At 37.5% G+C, this 22068-nt stretch overlaps 1 protein-coding gene across 6 annotated transcripts in view; it reads left to right on the top strand.

The window, feature by feature from the left end:
• LOC107041980 (MAGUK p55 subfamily member 7) overlaps window positions 1-22068 on the top strand; it is a gene marked incomplete at its 5' end in the record, with an annotated part of 338456 nt that overhangs the window by 221582 nt on the left and 94806 nt on the right. For 5 of the 6 annotated variants that reach the window (XR_001461118.1, XM_015262819.1, XM_015262821.1 and 2 more), the window contains 1 exon segment: window positions 20135-20478. Coding sequence is in view for 5 of the 6 variants with exons in the window: in XM_015262819.1 (XP_015118305.1) it covers window positions 20135-20478 (344 nt within the window). 6 annotated transcript variants of the gene reach the window in all.

Genomic DNA, 22068 nt, shown 5'->3' on the forward strand with positions numbered 1-22068 from the left:
GGAAGAGATATGAAATAATACAGTATCCCTTTTTATGAAAGAATAAAATTGGATTCCAGATATCCCAAGCCTCAATTTTGATTTCAATAATCCGCACGTGAAATGAAAATGATACCAAAATCCGGCGATAAACGAATAACGATAAAAATAGATCAAAGAAAAGATTCTCTGGAACAAAATTTCCTTTTTCTTCAGGTACAGCAACAGGGTGGTTATATTTGAAGAAAAAGTAGTGACGAGTACGAAAAAAAATTTGCTAAATAATCGGAATTTTTCCATATCGTTCAACGAATGATTGAACTTGTTTTTTTCATATGTCGGAGGAACCGGGGTAATGGTTCTAAGAGACTTCATTATTATAGTATATATGTGATGATAACACACTGCTGAAAGCGATAATAAATCCAAACAAAATACAAATAGCTGCGCACGCGTCACCTATATCCAAAAATAGGTAATCCATCATGCAGTAATCATGTATTATTGATAATCCTGAATATTATTCACTTCCATTTTGCGCAGCGTTCAGTTTACGTAAACACATCACGGCAAAACTGTCTCTTGTTAATCGTATATTCCGAATTCTTTCCATCATGAGATTCAATCCTATAAACGTTATTAAGATCCTCATGGCAACATTTGAAGTGCTGAATCTTGGCGAAACCCCTGTGACTAATGAAGAACGAGAATTGGCAACTCATTTCGAGAATATATTGCAACGAACTATGGAGGAATATAATGGGGTGGAAATTATTGAAGAATCAACTGTTGATTTCCAAGAGCCATATGAAGACATAGAAATGATACCAATTGAGGATACAGAATTCCAACCACATCATAAAGAATCATCTGATAGTTGTTCAGAGGATGACGAACTTGTGGATTATGAGTATAAAAAAGAGCAGTCGAATACTGGAGGAGTGCAAAAACAAAGAAAAATCTGTCTATAAAAACTGTTTCCAATAAATTCAAAAGAGTGAAATCGGTCCAGCAATTACGTCGTTGGGCACATCAAGTCAATAAAGGAGGAACTTATATGGAAAAGTTGAAACGAATATCAGATTACACGTTGAAAAATATGAAAAATGCTATCGTTACAGGGCTAATTGTTCATGATGCCGACCTACGAAGATTGGCTCTGCAAGCTCAACGAGATATTCGTTGCAAGGCCTCAGCATGGTGGCTACATTACTTCAAAAGAGCTCATCGCATCACATCTCGCGAGATTACTAAATTCGTCACACGTAAAACAATGGAAAATCAAAAAGATTTACAAAAAACAGCGGACGAATTCCTGCAACAGATCAAACCATATTTTGAGATTTATGGCTTGCAAAACACCTATAATTCTGATCAGAGTGGTTTCCAATTGGAAACGCATTCGGGGCGAACTTTGGCGGAAGAGGGGTCTAAAGAAGTCTCATGCATTGTACAATCTGTAATATCAACGACACACAGTTATACCATACAACCCACCATATCAGCAGATGAAAAATTGTTGTCACCTCTCTTCATTGTTTACAAGGAACCTTCCGGAATGTTTGGTCCAAGGGTTCAGGAGAACCTATTCAGACCTTCTAATGTTTACATAACGGCTTCAAAGTCAGGGAAATTGACGTCTGGTAAGACGATATTTCAAACTTAAGATGTAACAAACTTATTTGTACTGATTGTAATGTTCATCCCATTGCAACTATTCCAGAGCACTTTAAAATTTGGCTGGAAGAAGTATTCTTTCCAAACGTGGGACCAAAAAATCTACTGTTAATCGATTCATGGAGTGGACATTACACTCAAGTGATAGAACAGGCAACTCTTCGGAATAAAGAATTATTAACTATGTTAATCCCCAAAGGAACTACCGGAAAAATTCAACCTCTTGATGTGTACGGCTTCAGGATTTGGAAAAATTACGTCTGTGAGTTTTCAGATACGGTTGTTCTCTTAAATCATGATATTAATTTGCATGCGCAGAATAATGTGATCGNAAATTCAACCTCTTGATGTGTACGGCTTCAGGATTTGGAAAAATTACGTCTGTGAGTTTTCAGATACGGTTGTTCTCTTAAATCATGATATTAATTTGCATGCGCAGAATAATGTGATCGAATTGCAATCTTTAGTCCATAATCAATTATCATCACCGAGGTATCAAAACCTATTTCGTTACGCTTGGTTCCAGAGTGGCTACATCGCTAAAAAACCAGAGGAATTTGATAATCCTGTCGATTTTGCGTTTGGACAATCTTCTAATCCAAAATGTGAAGTTGATGGTTATTCTAATGTTGCGGTAGTTAGATGCTCGTGGTGCAGAAAGTCTCTCTGCATGCACCATTTTTTTGATGAATATTGTAATAAAAAGGCGGGTTTAATCAAATGAAACGGGGCGGTTTATTCGTTTGACAGATATCGAGAAGTCTCATACAATACGTCTAACAAAAGAATCCTCAGAGCATAACCCATATTTCATATCACTCATTTGTTACTTGATTCATACTTCTCATGGGTGGAGAAGGGGATATTTATTTCATTTAAGCAGTCCATAACACTACTTTCCCTCTCGAAAGTTGCCTCCGCGGCAACCCTTTCTAGAGCAACTGTGAACTCTGGCGGAAATTCTCCAAAGTTCTCAATTATCAGGGACTCCAGGAAAATAACAAATTGGAAGAGGTTAAAATCCATTCTAAATCAATTAAATTAATCTTCTTTCTTCTTTTTTTTATATGCCCAATTGGTTTTCTGTTCATCATCCACCTTCCTTTCTTTGAACTGAATGTCGCCTGGAAAAAAAAATTCGAAGAGAATTAGAATTTAGAGTGAAAAAATCTCCGGTTCACCCAGCCGGGAATCGAACCCGGGCCTCCGAGATACGCGCCGGGCACTCTTACCGACTAAGCTACCGGGAACCACAGAATGTCGACCTGGACTGGAGTTACATTCGTCCTGTATAAAGAAGACAATGAAACGCAAAATTTTTTTTTTCTAAATGGTTTTCACAAAATCAATTATCAAAAAAAAAAACAATTATCCAGCGTCGACATGACACACCAATGAATTTAAAAAAAACACAAATATTCACATCTTCAAGAACAGTATCAAGTAGCAATTGATAACAACAAAAGCATTCGCCGAAACAATCAGTACATTCCACAATATAAGAACTTTCATAGAGCAAGACTCAGCATCCCGAGAAACCTATTCTTTAGCTTCCCAAGGAATCAGCCCTCAAGTATGTATGGGACCCAATTGTGGGACACACCCGACTTCACAACTGCGGGACACACCCGACTTTACAACTGCGGGACCCACCCGACTTTACAACTGTAGCCTTATTAAAATGTGGCTTTTTATTCTTTTTTTTTCTTTTAACTCTAAAATATGCAGCAACAAAACTCAAAATTTAATAAAACATTTTTAATCTATCGAGCGAGTTCGTAACATCAACAACTATTATTCAACAGTTTCATAATCATTCATCACAATGAGTAATTCTATCAACATGCACAACTTTGAATTTTCCACGTGGGTATTTCTTAATTCTGTAAACGACATAATTTATTTTCGTCTTAACAATGTAAGGACCTTCCCAATTATTTTGTAACTTTGGTGATTTGCCTTTCACTTTTCGGGGGAAAAAGAGCCACACTTTTTCACCAATTCTAAACGTCAACATGTGTGCATTTCTGTCATAGTTAGTCTTCATTTTGTCACTTTTTAGAACTAAAGTGTCTCTAACAATGTCATATACATCACTCAATTTATTTTTTAATTCACTAACTAATTCAGGGACTGTGCAGTCGGTCATCTCATGGTCTGGTGAAGTTCCTCTCAATAAATTTAAAGGTAGTCTCAACTCTCGTCCTAACATTAACATTGCTGGAGAGTATTCAGTTGTTTGATGCTTTGCTGAACGATAAGCTAGTAAGAAAAGTGGCAGCCACTTATCCCAATCCTTCTGGTTATCAGCCACGAATTTAGATAAATAGTTCAAAATTGTTCGATTAAGTCTTTCAACCATACCATTCGATTGCGGTCTCAACGTTTTTGTCGTCTTTTTAATATCCAATAATCTCATGACCTCGTGAAAAATATCAGATTCGAAACGCCTACCTTGATCTGAGTGTATTTCCAGAGGCATTCCAAATCGAGAAAAGACGTTTGCTACCAATGCCTCCACTATTGACGTAGTTTGATGATTGGGGAGAGGAATAGCCTCTGGCCAACGTGTAAAATAGTCCGTAACCACCAGAATGTACCATTTACCATCTGTAGATTTGGGTAAAGGACCCAAAATATCCACTGCTATCCTCTCCAATGGACTGCCTACATTGAATATTTGGAGTTGAGCTTTCATTCGTCGATGGGGACCTTGTTTGACGAAGCAAGTATGACATTTCTTGCACCAATTATCTACATTTTCTTTGCATGTCGACCAATAGAATTCCTGTCGAATTTGCTCTAAAGTCTTATTAATCCCAAAATGTCCTCCAGCTGGTGAGCAATGTGCTTCCTTCAGGATGTTTTTTACAAGACTCTTGGGGACTACCAGCTGATATTTGCTAACTTCGCCTCCAGTTGATTCCCATCTTCGAAATAATTTTCCTTCAATTAATTCCAAAGAATCCCAATTGAGCAAATACAATTTCATTTCTACACCTAGGTGTGAAATTTCTAGCCACTCCGGTCGACGTTTTTCTTCCTTGCATTTAATGATGATTACCAATATTGGATCGGCATTCTGCAGTTCTTCCCAATTCAAGTTGTCATCGATCTTGCAGGTAGTGCGGTATACGCGCACTGAGGGGTGTTCATTCTGACTGTTTGCTTTATCACATTTCTTACAATCACATGGTCTTCTCGAGAGAGCATCAGCGTTTCCATGTAATCGTCCTGGTCTGTGAATAATTTCAAAGTCAAAAACGTATAGAGTTTCCAACCAACGAGACATTTGTCCTTCAGAATTCTTGAAGGATAGTAGCCATTTCAGCGCCGCATGATCAGTTCTAATGAGAAATTTTCCACCCAGTAAGTAATGGCGGAAATTTTCTACTGCCTTGACAACAGCCACCAGTTCTTTTCTTGTGACATAATAGTTCTTCTCTGCTTTATTCAAGCATCGGCTGAAATATCCAATTACTTTTTCTTCTCCATCTTTCACCTGCGATAATATGGCACCTGTAGCAAATTGAGACGCGTCAGTATCCAAAATGAATGGCAAGTTGGGGACAGCGAGAGTTAATATTGGTACAGATGTAAGAGCTTCCTTCAATTTTTTGAATGATTCACCACAGTTGTGATCCCAGAGGTAAAGCTTTTCTTTTTCTGTCAAGCTGTGCAAAGGTTTAGCTATCATGGCGAATCCTTGAGCGTACTTTCTATAGTATGAGCACAATTCCAGAAATGTCAGTAATTCTGATTTCGATTTTGGTGTCGGCCAATTGGTAATTGCTTCAATTTTTTCAGGATTGCACTTAACTCCTTCACCTGAAATCAGATGTCTAAGATACAACACTTCATGCTGGAAAAAGATACACTTCTTCGGATTCATCTTCAATCCAGCAGCAAAAAGTGCAGAAATCACTGAATGAAGATTGTTGAACATTTCTTCATCATTTTCGCCAAATATGATGATGTCATCCAAATAAACAACACAAATTTTCCATCACAGACCTTTCAGTACTTTATTCATTACTCGATTGAAAATAGCAGGGGCATTGCATAATCCAAATGGCATGACGGTGAATTGATAAAGCTCATTTCCAATTGCAAAGGCAGTTATTTCCCTGTCTTCAGGTTCCATTTCAATTTGCCAATAACCACTCTTTAAATCGATGGTGGCGAACCATTTAGAATCAGCAGTTGCTTCAAAAAGATGTTCTGGCCTTGGCAGAGGCATGGCATCCTTTTTGGTAGCTGCATTGACCTCACGATAGTCAACACAAAATCTAATTGATCCATCTTTCTTTGGAGTCAATGTAACTGGAGATGCCCATGAGCCTGAACCTGGTTCAATCAACCTATGTCCTAGCAAAGGTGTGATTATGCCATGGATTTTGTCTCTGTACTGCAGTGAAATTCTTCGAGGAGCTTGCTTGATTGGTCTACAATTTTCAATGATGATTCGATGTTTGATGTCTTGATATCGTCCCAAGTCGTTGTCATCTTTTGAGAACGCGTCTTGCATTCTTATCAGAAATTGTTGTAGTTTACTTTTCTGTATTTCATTCAATAAATTTGAAGATGATTCGAATAATTTCGTTAAATGTGAAGGTAAATTGTTAATCAGTTTTTGTTTTTGTATTTTTATCTCACGTACACACACACTTCTTTGATTGAATTTGTTTTTCAGAGTAATTTCGAATTTTCCTAGTATTCCTGTTTTATTGAGAAAATGAAGCCCCAAAATGCAGTCCTCCATGATGTCTGCCACAACTAAATCCAAATTAATTGTCATTCCTCCAATAAGAACTGTAGTATTCTGGATGGAATGGTGATGAAACTTTGTTTTAGCCACTGTCAAGATGTTTAATGGTTGATTGATTTGTTTAAAAGTCTTTGATTTAGAGTTGAAGAATTTCGGATTTAAGATAGAAATGTCAGATGCTGTGTCAATTAGCATAGAACACTCCTTATTATCAACTTTTCGTTTCAATAAGAGATCCAAGTTGATTCGTCCTTTTTCAATTATCGATTGATAGCAATGAGTTATTCTTTTACGTTGAGTCAATTCGTTCCCCACCAAATTGACTCCAATTAGTTTCCCTGGTTCCTGTTCTCGTCTTCATTCTTAGTCTGGTCATTCATTGGTGGTTCTTGATGGTTTCTAGTGCAACGACAGTTAAAATCCTTGTTCCTGAATTGGGAACCATTCTCCATATTCCTGTAAGAGTTTGAACGGCTGCTTTGGTGTTGATTATCGTCATTTTTGTATGTGCTCGTCCTTGAATTTCTGAAAAATTTGTCCTTGTTATTAGTACTCCATTTACATTCATTCGCATAATGACCGAAACTCTTGCAAGAGAAACATTGGATTCTGGCTCTTTTATCTAGTGGAAACTTTCCTGAATTTCGTGGGAATTGTTGATGATTTGTTGATTGATGAAATCTCTCATTGAATGATCGTTTTCTTCCTGTGGTTACATCGCTTTCACTGTGTGTGGTTCTCTTGATCGCATCAAGTTCGGTAGCTCGTTCAATAGCTACGCGCAAAGATGTAATTCGCTCTGCACCTAACTGGAAAGACATATCAGAACTGCGAAGGCCTCTGATGAACTGAGAGCAAGCAAATTTATCACGAGCATCATGAGGAACGTTGGGGTGTGCAAGTCGAGAAAGTTTTTTAATTTCTTGCCCGAAAGTTGCAATGTCTTCTGTATTTTTCCTCTCACGAAAGTCAAGGTGATGATAATTCATACATGCAAAATGTTCTTCACTGAACTCTTCATTTAAAATGTGAACTAATTTGTTAAAATCTTTAGCATCTGAAGTAGATAGATAGTCAAGAACTTCGAGTGCGTTTCCCCGTAAACTTGAAGCTAAGTGTGCCCCTCTTGACTCGAATGACCATTTATTATGATCTGCTGTGATGTTGAATTGTTTCTGGTATTGAAGCCATGGTATTGAACCGTCGTACGTGGGAGGTTTAATTTTGTTCTGAGTTTCTGTGTTCAAAGAATTGTTTGGAACTACATTACTAGGAATTTGAGTTACATTACTGGCTGATGGGTTTGCATTACTAGCTGATGGGGTTGCATTACTAGCTGCATTTGAAATGTTACTACCACCGCCACTACTTAAAGCATTAGCATTAATTAAATTATTAAGTGGAACATTATCTGTTTGAGGTTGTTCTCTCTCTGGTCTGTTGTTTTGTAGCAACTCTCTCACGATGTTACGAAAGTCCTGGGTCACCGTCTGTCGCTGTTCCCCAAACCGTGCATTCAAATTTGTAGCGATGGTCTGCTGTTGCTCGTCGAGTTCTTTGTTGACTCGTTCATTCATCTTCGTTTCCAGATTCTGCATTCTCTCATCCAGTAAACTTCCAATAGTTTGAAATCGCTCATCTGTCTCTCGTTGGAGTGTCTGGAGTCTTAAATTTATTTCTTCATGTGTATTCCTTCTTCCCGGAACAGAAAAAGGGCGATGGCGATGATTTTTTGGTCCCAGGGGATGAATGTCTGAATCGCTATCTGAATTATCGTCCATCGTACTCCGACGGAGAACTGTCATTTCCGGAAGAGTCTTAACACTTCACTCCATCAACTATTCTCGGGTCGAATCAAGATTTTTCACTTTCCTCATGTATCCAAAAATGTGTGCGATGAATTCAACCACTTCTGACACCAATTGTAATAAAAAGGCGGGTTTAATCAAATGAAACGGGGCGGTTTATTCGTTTGACAGATATCGAGAAGTCTCATACAATACGTCTAATAAAAGAATCCTCAGAGCATAATCCATATTTCATATCACTCATTTGTTACTTGATTCATACTTCTCATGGAAGGAGAAGGGGATATTTATTTCATTTGAGCAGTCCATAACAATATCATTTCTGTACTAATTATGTTCCCTAATAACCTATATATACATATATATATTTTGAATAATTCATAGTTTTCGACAAAATCAAACTTGCACCTCTGAAAATTCCAGTTTCGAGCAAAAAAATGAAAAACCAGTTTCCGCATTTTGTTTGCATCGGGTGCTCTTCCTACTGGGCTATCCGGCCCCTAGCTGCATTCTTTCATGTTTTTTTCGAATACTACTGGTTTTATGCAAATGTGAAACAATAGTTTTTTTTTCTGAAAAACACAATTTTCATTAGGGTAGTTAACCCCCAAATTTGAAACCTCAGAGTGAGTAGTGATTGTGATTTTCATAATTCCTCCCCAGCTATTCAGTTGGATAAATTGAATAAATAACCCCACCACCTTGGTGGATGATGTTGCCGGGAAATTATTTTTTTCACCCTAGAAAACTCCAGTTCTGGGGAAAAACCAAAAAGAGGTATTCCGAATTTTTCCATGTTCCATCCAACGCAGTTGGTTTCATAAAATTCTGAATCATAGTTTTTTTTTTTTTTTTGAAAAATGAACTCATTACAGGGGTAGTTTACCCCCCAAATTTCAACCCCCGGAGGAACTATCAATTGTGATTTTCATAATTCCTCACGAGCTATTTATTTCCATAATGAACGTTTAACAAAATTCCCTTCTTATAGGTGGAATTGAAAAATCACCCCCAAAAGTGGTCACCTTCTGACCATGGTTTTCCCCCCTTAAAACTGCGTATCCGCCGATAAAAAAAAATAAGTGTCGCTTAGTTCCGAGTCCTCTACAACATATGAGTTTCATCGAAATCGGAGGGGAACACCTACCTAGTGTTCCTTGTGAGTGTCTAAGCTCACGAAGGTGGAGGTGGTGTGACCTGCATGTATGTGATTCTCGAGGATGCTTTAGCGGGGATGAGCTCGTTGAGTCGGCCCGATGTTCTCAACGCTGCCATCGGAGAAGAGTGGCATGAGGTTACTTTCTTCTCCCCCTCATGCCAGTGTGTCACTGTCCTCCAGCTGCTCGTTGCTACTGTTGTCTTTGTCTTTGTGTTAGCGCGATTGTTGTCATCTCGCAGTTTATCCGAAATGAAATAAAATCGACGCTTGTGAGAGAGAAAAATAAAGTATTTAGAAGTCTTTATTATCACCAGCACATCACAATGTCTCTGGGTGCTCAGCAATGTGCTGGCACTCGTCACAATAACACAAAAATAAAATCGTCGCACTCATGATGTTAGTGCACGACCACTGGCACTTGTTTTGATTTCGCAAGGACGTAGCAAAACCAAGGTTCGGCGCTCGGACGCTTGGAATGTTCTTGAATTCACGAGACGCCCGTTTGAAAATGCCGTTGAGTACCCATGCAACGAAATGTGCGGCACTGGAAAGTCTAGGATGCGTGGATGATCACCAGGATGGATGTACTTCACTGGGATGCGCGGGTAAAAACTTTCGATGATGAATGCACGCGGTTGCGAGGAGTTTTCACTTTTGTCGAATAAAGACGCGGCTTCCCTTTGAGATTCTGTCGAGATCTGTCTCTCACCCAGATCCCAATCAGTATTGGAACCAATATAGGGATTGAGGTTTTGACGGGAAGTTTAATCAATCCACTACTAAACAATTAGTTGTCTTAATTGTCATTTATTCAATCGCGTCTAGAAATATATATACAAAAGTAGAGAGCAGGTCGGGTGGTCGACTCGTAGAGTAATAGGCGGTTAGCGCCAGACTAAATATAATATTCGCAAAAGGCGAGAATTTGGAAACGCGTTACAATAGGTGCGAGTGAGAAGTATACATTAGACGGTTGAGTGACCGAGAGCGATGATGTCAGTGATGTCCAGTCGTCTCAACTGCACGCGTTGTTGTGTCCGTGTATTGACACGTGAGTGTGGATGTAGCGAAATTGACTGAAATTGACGCCAAAATGTTTATCATTTTATCGACTATTTTTGGTAAAAATTTCAGATTTTTAAAAAATTGTTTTTTAGAAAATTGCAAAAAAAAAAGGCTTTGCGGCACTACACCCCCTCCCCTCCGCCCCTCTGCTCCAAAAAAGAAGAAAAATTTATCAAAAATAATTAATATTATTATTTGGCTCTAACCCCCTCATCCCTTCCCCCTCCACCACTCTGCACCAAAAAAGAAAAAAAAATCGACGATTTGATAACTGCATGGAAATGAATCCACTTGTAAGACACATAAAATGTCCTACAACTTGGTGTTTGAATGGACTTTGCTACTTGACTCGGGTGATATAACTGAACAGTCAAATGTCTGAATACCTCGTAAATAGCTGAATTTCAGACACGAAAAATGTCTGAATGAAATAAATTTCTGAAATTTTTCAGACAAAAAAAGTATTTGATTCGGTTTCAGACATAAATTGTAACTGAAATTTTCAAACATCAGTGAAATTTTCAGACACTTAGTCAAAAATTCAGTTACTTCCCATGATTCAGTTGTTTTTTTACCAACTGACATCTTAAGTTTAACTGACTGTCAGACATTAGTTTTTGCAGTGCGGCGTTCATTATTTAGCAATGAAAATGACAAAACACACCAAATACAGGCGCTAACATGCGCTTGTATGAGATGGAATCTCTCAAATATTCCCTCTTTTTGCTACGGTACTCCAGATTTTTTGCGGGGCATTCGATTTAGTATAGTTTTCCATAGTACTTCCTATTTTTATTCCTATTTTTAGAGTCTTGTAGTGGGCGAATTATCGATTTGAACATAAATCCCATAAGATCCTGGGTATAACAAAAAATTTGTTTATTAATTTCTGACAATTTACCGACAATTACCGACATTTACCGACAACTCACCAGCACTGGCTAAACATCCTTGAACAAAAGTTTCCATTATTTCGAAAATTGTACAATGTTAATACACTTCTCATTAATCTTTCAGTAACCTCTTTTGGTAATCAACAAATTTACGAGAGATCGCATTTTCAACTCGTTTATGAATAGTGAATATATTGGATTTGGATCTTTTCAAATTAGTAACGTTACATAGAATTTGTTCAAATGGTATAGTCACAAATTTTCGCACCGTTGGATCTTTATATGATATCGAAGAGCCACAAGGTTTCAATAAAGACGCAGACAATTTGTTGCAATCAAAATTTTTCTCCAAAATAAAACCCATCCACCATTTGTCTTGATAAATAATAATTACTTCAGATTGAACTTACTCGAGTGATAGTAAATCGTCGGCCAATTTGAACGCTTCATGCCGATCTGAAGATGAGAAAGGTTTGACCATCATGCTACCAGTTGAAGTCAGTATATAGCAGTGATAGTCGCGAATCCCTAAGATTCCCTTAACGTTTGCAAGTCGTAAATTTCATTTTTTCTATATTCCAAAAATCTCATCTTTTGTCATATTAATTGTAGTGATATTTAAAAGATTTGTTCGCACCCAATCGTGGAGTTCCTGCACATTTCTTATTTTGTCTGTCAGAAGCCATTAGAGACTAGCTCGCTTGGCTGTACGGTTAAACGTTCCACCTATTCCGTCACAAGGGCCTTTCCCATGATATGATATATAGAAGTGCCATTCAGCATCGACACCATGATCATGTTTATGAACACAAATGTTGGCGAAATTTCCCTTATTCTTGTATTAACTCATCTGTGTAATATATCATGTTTTTCTAGTTACCCATTTTCAATAAAAAATCCGTTCATTCATGGGATAATTGGATGATTAACAGCGATTTCCCATCATTTTCAGTAGTTTGCTTATTTGAAATTTTTATATCTACCAAACCATTGCGAAAGACTAACTGAAATTGATGCCAAAATGTTTATCATTTTATCGACTATTTTTGGTAAAAATTTCAGATTTTTAAAAAAGTTTGTTTTTTAGAAAATTGCTATTGAAAAATAAAAAAAAAGGTTTTGCCGCATAAATCCCGAAAATCTGAAGCGAATGTAGCGAATGACATCTCGTTTTGAAGGTTTTTTCATGTTCTTTAAGTGTGCTAAAAATAAATTTGATAGCTCTAATGAGGCCTCAAATATTGATGATGATCTGAAAAATTTTTCATTGAAAAAAACCGGACATTTCCAAAAAAATCGTAACTCCCGCAATTCTTAATATGTTCAACTTTTTTTTCCTTCAAAATGTTCGTCTGATGCCTAACTTTTCAGAAAAAAATCGGCAAAAAAATCCCCGCCATCAACTTTTTTGGGTTTCGCATTTGGCGTGAATCTGCTCAATGATTTCTTCGGAAAATTTCAAGTAAGTTTACAGTTTTCAGTGATTTTTGCTTCCGAATAAAGAAAGAATGACAAAACATGGAAATTTGAGTCCAGGAAATTCGGTTTCTGTTTACAACCACGGCCCCTACTAAATTCATTCTCAAAATTGTGGGTGCCCGCTAATGAATTAAAACCTCTTTGAATCATCTCATATATTATTATGGATGGAGAGAAATGTACGAGAATAATTACCGTGCTCGCACAGTAAAGTGGGTTCAGCTGGTCTTTCCAGGCGAAATGTACTGCAAAGAGTAGGGAAAAGTGCTGTTGCACGAGTCATTTTTCGGATAAATGCGGGGAAAACTTCTTGTGCAGCACGGTAAAATCGAAGCGACAGTGATTTTTTTACGAGAAATACCAGAAAAATTATGACACTGGCTGGCAAATTTTTCCGGTGCTCTACCAGAATCCTAGGACCCGATCGCGCATTTGTAAGATTTCGTCACTCTTCATCCCCCACCCGCCCCGCAACCGCGAACATCAACTCAACGTGACCAGATAATTTATTCCGTCGCCTTCTCTAGCCTTCTCTCTCACACATCTTCTTACTGAAACCCCAGGTTAATGTTTTTCATAATATCAATTCAGTGAAATATTAATCAGTGTTGTAATAAAACGGTGAAAAAATAAAATAAGTGCCCTTTATTTTCTCTTCATGAGGTGTATAACGCTGTAGAGATACATTGCCCTGTCAACCGTTCCACATACGTTTGCCGCGCATTCCGCTTTTAATATGGGAGAGAGGATATGGAGGAGAGGTTAAAAGAAAATTAATAAGATGATATGCTGAATGATAATATTTACTCATTTTTAACTATTGAATGTAATTTATCATGTAATAGAAAACAGGGATCAAGCTTTTATTATGCGGTACCAGAATTTTTACTATGCAGCAGCGAAATTTTTCTGGTGCTAGACAATTGAACCCACTTTACCAGACGGCATGGTAATTTTTGCCTGAATTTCTCCTGAAAAATTCTGGAATTTTTTTCTCCGTGTGGATGTTCACATCATTGTACGTGACTTCATGAATAATAAAAAAAAAAAAATTTACGTGACTTCCCATACGGCACCTCCCTCCATAAAGCAAAATTATTATTTATTACATTAAGGTATAAAATTGAATTTAAAACGGTGGTAAGGCGTATATATCTGACCCTATCAACGTTCAGCGTTACCTAGTGTTCGCGACGTGGATGCAGCGGGTATGGACCCCAAAAAGGCCCACATTATGAAAATTCAAAGATAGTATATGAATTTGTGGCCGCTGTTGTAAACTGAAACCGAAAAATCTCTAGAAAATATCTGAAGAGAATAGGTTATATTGAAAAATCGAATTCTATTAACTTTAGCGGGGTAGCTAAGGCAAAGAGGCGGATGTCAGAGCTTCTACCATATTTATATTGCTTTTTAGCAATCACTATTCACATTCTACAAGTATCAACTCGCGTCTTCAACGTATTACAGTTGAAGGCACATTGGGTAGTGTCCAAAAACTTTAAAATAATTATAGATATTGTTTTGTTTGTTTTCCTTTTCCAAAAAACCACAGAAAAATTCTAAAATCGGTAGGGTTTTAATCATAATGCCCAATATGGCGGCTCATCCCAGCATTTGAAAGAATTGGAAGAATTTCCAGAGTTCTTCCATATTTAAAAAATTTTTCCTTAGTATTATTAGAGTTTTCCGAGCTTGTTTTCACTTTTTATTGATCCCTGATCGACCCCTCGCCAACCCCTTGAATTTCTCAATTTTGGCCTTTTTTTTATGTACCTTACTATGCCCCGGTCACCCCGCTTTGCCCCGGCCTCCATTATTTCAATAGAATCGGCCAAAAATTAATAGATAGTTCAATAAAAATTCACTAGAATTTTTTAACGAATTGGCTAGGTTTTTCTATTGAATTTTTTCGTACGTGGAAACGTCCAGATATGATGTTAATAAATATACATGTGTATGTCCATATGTGGGACATTCCATGTCAACTCATCCACACCGGATTTTTTTTGTCTGGGAAAAATCATTGAGTAGGTGAATTTTGCCACGGAGTGATAGATGTGCGAATCCAATGCGCGCTCCTGGTAAGCAGGGACACCTCGGTTATAATTTACGTTCGATTTCCTTGACACTACACGAGAAATTTCCTGTTTTACCATTGTTTGTGAAAATCTGTGGTCAATGCCGAACGAGAGCTCCAACTTATGTCATTCCTCCATCTGTCCCCACGGTTAAACTTAATGCTACACATCTTCAGCGTTCGGAAACTCCACCCAATATATCAATGCTCCAAGCCGAAACATGTGACCCAAATCTGGATGTGATGAACAGTTCTCTGAGATCAGGTCGATCTTTCCATCTTGATGATTCCGGCATATCAATCAACGACGAACCAGACGATAAAGCTGAATTCGACAGTTATTCCATGGATTATGATTCGGAAGATGACCAAAGTGACATTGATCCATCTTCATCTAAGCAGTATCGATCTGCGAGAGAAATAGAATTAGAAGAAATGTTGGATGGTTTGAAGCAGAAATTCAAAATTACCGTGAGCGCCTGCAAATTTTGACGGTTCCTCCACAGTCGTGGAGTGCGCGGAAAATTGCTTCTGAATTTGGAACTACCAGATACATGGCGTCAAGAGCGAAAAGATTGAGAAAAATTAAAGGAGTGCTTCCTTCACCAATTGCGAAAGCAGGTNAATTCGACAGTTCTTCCATGGATTATGATTCGGAAGATGACCAAAGTGACATTGATCCATCTTCATCTAAGCAGTATCGATCTGCGAGAGAAATAGAATTAGAAGAAATGTTGGATGGTTTGAAGCAGAAATTCAAAATTACCGTGAGCGCCTGCAAATTTTGACGGTTCCNTTTCCATCTTGATGATTCCGGCATATCAATCAACGACGAACCAGACGATAAAGCTGAATTCGACAGTTATTCCATGGATTATGATTCGGAAGATGACCAAAGTGACATTGATCCATCTTCATCTAAGCAGTATCGATCTGCGAGAGAAATAGAATTAGAAGAAATGTTGGATGGTTTGAAGCAGAAATTCAAAGATCTGAAAAACTACCGTGAGCGCCTGCAAATCTTGACGGTTCATCCACAGTCGTGGAGTGCGCGGAAAATTGCTTCTGAATTTGGAACTACCAGATACATGGCGTCAAGAGCGAAAAGATTGAGAAAAATTAAAGGAGTGCTTCCTTCACCAATTGCGAAAGCAGGTCATTCACTACCCACCACAACCGTCGAGAAGGTACACAATTTTTACTTACAGCACAGTCGCGTCATGCCGGGAATGAAAGATAAAATATCCATCAAGATCAATGGAGAGAAGAAAGTAGAGCAAAAGCGAATGATACTCGAAAATCTAAAAGTCCTTCATCGGAAGTACAAACATGCGAATGAAGATGCTAAGGTCGGTTTCAGTGAGTTTGCCGAGCTGAGACTTAAACAGTCTATAGTGGCGGAAGCAAATGGCACTCACGTGGTATGTGTTTGTACGTATCATCAAAATTGCAAATTGATGCTAGCGGCAATTAATATTGCGACTCCAACTCAAGATTCCCCCTGCCCCCTCAGAGATTCCAAAGATTGTCTAGCAAAATTGATGTGTACAAATCCAACCCCGGCCTGTCATGTGGGTGAATGTAACGATTGTCCTGGAGTGAAATCATTATCATGTGAACTGAAGAAAGTTCTCTTTGATTCTGTCGTGGAAATGGTCGAATTTTGCGTGTGGTAAAGTACTGACAGGTGTACCTTGCAGACACAGACCCTCCCGATGGATGGATTCATTGATCTTCTAATGGAACAATTGATAGTATTGAAGCCCCATCACTTCATCGCTAAAGAACAATCGGCTTTTGTCAAACAGCGAAAAGAGAATTTGGATAATGGAGAAGTACTAGTGCATTGTGATTTTTCGGAAAATTACGCTTTTGTGGCTCAAGATGCTGCTCAATCCTTCCACTACAATAATGACCAGTGTACAGTTCACCCCGTTGTTTACTACTATCGCGAAAAAAATGAAATCCAACATCGGAGTTTAGTCGTTTTGTCGGACAGTACGACTCACGATACTACCGCTGTTTATTTGATACAGAAGATTTTAATACAGCATGTGAAAGACAACTGTGAAAGCGTGGAGAAAATTATTCCTGTCACCGATGGAGCTGCACAACATTACAAGAATCGTTTTCAGATCACGAATCTCTTGCATCATAAGACTGATGTTGGCATAGATGTGGAAGCCCATTTTCATGCAACCGCACACGGTAAAGGAGCTTGTGACGGAGTAGGAGCTGTCTTTAAGAGAGAAGCGAGATGTAAGAGCTTGCAAATCGTTCATGGTGAACCAATCCTCACGCCAGATGCTTTGTTTCGATGGTCAAAAGAGAATTTTGAAGGAATTGATGATTTTTTTTTTCACCAAAGCAGCACACGAGAATATCAAAACTGAGTTGAGAGAGAGATTTCATAGTGCCAGAGCTATTCCAGCCATTCAAAAACACTAACGAGGAGGTTTTCCCAAAGCAAACATAAACAACAACAAAACGAAAAACCCGCAGAAGACAGTAATCGTGATGTAAATAATTCATCAGTGCATGTTGGAACTTGTCGTCGAAGAGAGTGGAGAATTTCTCCGTATTGTAAAAATGTAAAAATGTGAAAATATAAAATGTTGTCGTTATAGAAGAATAAAAATGTTTTTTTTCAGGCAAAAAAAAATTTTTCTCCGGTGCATTGCTTCGCTCTTCCATTATGGCGTATTTTTTTCATATCATATAAGGACATTCTCTATCATAAAAGAAATATTTCGATTGAATATCGAGCGGCCCTAGAGTGAAAAAAAATGAAAACGCCATGAATTCTCAAAAAATCGGTCTAGGAGCTTCTTGACGGCTCTGAAGTATTTTTTATCTTGAAGTACGGGAAAAAATGAAAATTTTTTTTTTGTTTATCAAAATCGGATGCTCCATTCAGAAGTAATGAGTTTTTGAAAATTTCAAGTTTCGTAATGATTATCTCAGAAACAAAAAGTGGCAGGGCAATGAAATATGGCGTGATCACTGGCTATATGTAGTAGTTCAAAATGCACCTACTCAATGATTTTTCCCAGACAAAAAAAAAATCCGCTGTGGCTGAGTTAACATGGAATGTCCCATGTGTATTCCGATTTGTCGGATTTCTTAAATGAATTTTCACAAAACAAGCAGGGGTTCGAGCCTTTTTGGTACAAGCTATTTGACTGTTGCTTTATGTATTAATTCTTTCTTTTTTTCATTTCTACCAATTCCATAGGTAATAAGCTCTGTACCAATATATAAGATCTGGACCAATTTGTAGATATCAACAATGTCACAAAAAAAACTGTCTGCTGATTCGAAAACAATATCTTTTTCATTCAGGCAAAGTACGCATCCCCCTCCGGCTTCGCGCAGGACGAAAAATACGGTCCTAACCCCGGGAGGTAAAATAAAGGACGCTTACCCACGTGCTTACCACTCTCGCCTCAAGCGGTAATTCCGCACACGGGCTCGACTTATTTGTTTGACCTCTCTAGATTAAAAATATACTATTCTCTAGAATGTGAAATGGTGTCGATGTATATTATACATCCTGTCCCTGTGGCAGGAGGGAAGCGTATTTGTATCAATGTTTTTTTTTATCAAAAGGTTAAATATTTCCGTGATCACGTGATTAATTGCGCGTATCCAAAATGCGAACCTTCAATATTATGTATAACATTGAAGGTTGGCATTTTGGATGGGCCCAATCAGCCGATCGGAGATATTTAACTATTTGTATGGATTTATTTAATCAAAAAGTTGAATATTTCTCTATAGAGACCCGGTAGAATATTGTAACGATTGTGTAACCGTTACAGAGGGGCAGGGAATTTTTTCGGATCCATTCGGAAGCTTACTAAAAATGATATTAGTAGAAATACAGGAAAGAAAAACACTAATAACGCAAGAAGGAATGGTCACATGCATTCTGTAGAATAGGCTCGACCCCTTTTTCATTTTCGTCGAATCGAAAATTCTCAATAACAAAATTCATTAAAATTTCCATGGAATTCTTCCCAAATAAAAAATTCATGTAGTGTACATTGCATACAAATATATTTTGCACACTTAAATTTTTGTCGTCGAAATTCTATGAAACCAAAGCCTGCTGGAAGAGAAGTATCAATCCTTAATTTCTTGTCTGGGAGATTATTTATTTGAATAATTCGTTATTCACAGAGAAAAACAGTGGATTAGCTTTAGAAAAGAGTTTCTAAATTTGAGAAACTGTGGTTTCTAACCTTCAGTTTTTTTAAATCTACACCCCGAAAAAGTCGGTCTGAGTTAGACCGGAAAACTGGTCTGAATTAAGTCGGACTGAATCATGCCGGGAATCGACTTGTTTCATGTCAAATTGACGGCATGGATCAAGTCGGACTCGGACAGATGCAAACCAGAACATCAGTCTGATTCAAGTCGATTTTTCGACTTGATTCAGACCGACTCCTGTTTGATTCAGGTCGATTGTTCGGTTTGATTTAAACCGATTTGTCGGTTTGATTCAAGCCGATTTTTCGATTTGATTCAAGTGAATTTTTCGGTTTGATTCAAACCGATTTTTCGGTTTGATTCAAGTGGATTTTTCAGTTTGATTCAAACTGATTATTCGGCTTAATTCGGACCGATGTCGGTTTCTACTTGAAGTAAACCAATTTTCGACTTATATCAGACACGGAATTCGGATTGGCCTAGTCCGAGTCACACGGTCTGATTCAAGCCGAAAATCGATTAGAATCAAATTAACGTCGACAATTATTTCAACGAATGTTTATTTCAATGAATAATCACACTATATTCATCGACAATTGAAAAATATGGCATTTTCACTTCACACTGACTTTTGTTTCCGCTACAGGTCCCCAGACAGTTTCTATTCAGCGCTTTTCCTATCCGTTCTCATCACCCGTCGTTTCGACCCTCATAAACATTAGTTTTGAATTTTATGAACTATAGTTTTGACTAATGTTATTAAAATTAGTTATCCTAACACAAAAAACTGGAAATTTGGATATTACAGAATACAATGCTTACATTCGGAAGTAAAAACAGAACTGAATTATGCGCCCGGCATTAATGTATTGATGGCGTAAAAAAATTCATGCAACATTGAGTAGAACTTCTGCAGTGGCCTTGCGGTCGCCTGCGTATTTACAATCCGTTCCGTTTATAATCTTATATTGTATATTAGTTATTTAATGAAAGTACATTATTCTAATATTTTAGATACATCAAGATCACCACGACCTGGGGAAGAAGACGGCAAAGAATACCATTTCTGCGCTCGTGAGAAAATGGATGAGGATATTGAGACGGGAAAGTTCATCGAATATGGAGAGTACAAAGGAAACTTTTACGGCACAAAAGCAGACACAGTCATTTCTCTAGTCAACGCTGGCTTCATCGCTATTCTCAATCCTCACTATCAGGCTCTTAAAATGCTCAGATCACCGCAGTTGAAACCTTACATAATTTATATTAAACCTCCTAGATTCGAAATACTCAAGGAAACCAGAAATGAAGCGAGAGCTAGGTCTACTTTTGATGAAACCAATTCCAGAGGATTTACGGTAAGGAAGATGCTTCTAACCTGTTTTTTCTCCTGTTCTTTTAAAATTATTATAAATTCAAAATTTACCATTGGAATTCCCGCATGACGAACTAAATACTTTGCGCAGGTTTTGGAACCAAGACGAATTGAAGTAATTTGTTAAGATATTTTATTCTATGGAGAATTGAATTCACGAACAAAATTTTCGAAATTTACTTTAAAAAATACTGATGCTAGCAATACTAAAAAAATAATACACTTGGACACAATTCTGGGTGCTATGCGACAGAATGCTTTCGACAATGAATAAATTAATTTGGAAATATAGATAATCGACAAAATATTATAAAGGAAAATTAAAGTGGAAAGAATTCACACCCGACGCGGCTGGGGTCTGACGGCTGTCAGGGCTCATGAAGCAATAATACGACAAAATTGATAAATAAATGGTGTTAAATATCGGGCGCCAGCTGATTTTTTCGACAAAGCAGCAAATGATAAACAATGCGAAAATAAATGATGAATGAAAGATGAGAGGTTCGATTGGGACAACCCAATGAAAGAATAAAGAAATTGATTTGAAAACAAAATATATTATTGACAGAAAATTTAGGATTACTTACAGCTTTTACAATAATTTTGTTTTGTCGTATTTATCAGTTGAACAGGAACACACAAAAATGATAATAATAATAAATTCCAATTATTAAATAATTAATTTGACAAAAGTGATCGCAGCGGACAAAAGACGCAATACATTCCAAGAAATATATCACAAGTTTCGCGTGGATGTTCGTACTTGTTGCTTTGGGGCCAGTCTCCCCACCACGACCATTGGACGGATCGATAATTTGGCATCTGCGTGTTTAATCTTTCGACTCTTTGAATTTGAATTTCGCCGTTTGAATTTGAATTTCTTTTGAATTAATCTATCTATTTTGAATTAATTTATCTTTTGAATTAAATTTGATTTTACAATTCACTTCGACATTTTAATTATTTAATGGAGTGTGATGACCGGGTAATCGATTATCCTGTCACAATATTTTAAAAACGACATAACCGATTGACCTCTAAGCTGGGACAGGAGTGAAGCCTAACAATACCAATTGTGGGACAAAATTCCAGATTTTTAGCTTCAACTTCACTGCTTTGCCTATTAAATGGAAGTTTCGTAATCATGACTTTTTTGATTTCCTAATTTTTAACGTAAACTGCCTACAAATGTCATAAAACTTAAAGAAATGACGTTTTCAAGAAATATTGTATGTGCTCAACTCAAAAATAACTGTTGCAAAGACGCTGAAAACCTGGTTTCAAGCAGGTACTACTGAGACTTAAGTTTGTACCAAGTTTCAGCTCGATCAGTTAAGCTGTTCTTGAGATGTAACGATTCCTGAAACATCGTTTTTTCACCTAAAGTGTATACAATTTGAGTTATGCACTTAAATATTGTATTCTTCAATTGGTGTTTCATTAGTTATCCCAATCCCGGCACCTCGCGATTAACAATCCGCGGTAAAAATGAATAACAATTCAGATTCTAACGGCAATCTTGAACAATATGGGGGAAGGGGTAGAGGGGGGGGGGAGTTGGCGATGGGTGAGA

Source organism: Diachasma alloeum, unplaced genomic scaffold (genome assembly GCF_001412515.2).
Source record: "Diachasma alloeum isolate Michigan unplaced genomic scaffold, Dall2.0 Dall_scaffold_00397, whole genome shotgun sequence".
Taxonomy (NCBI): Eukaryota; Metazoa; Arthropoda; class Insecta; order Hymenoptera; family Braconidae; genus Diachasma; species Diachasma alloeum.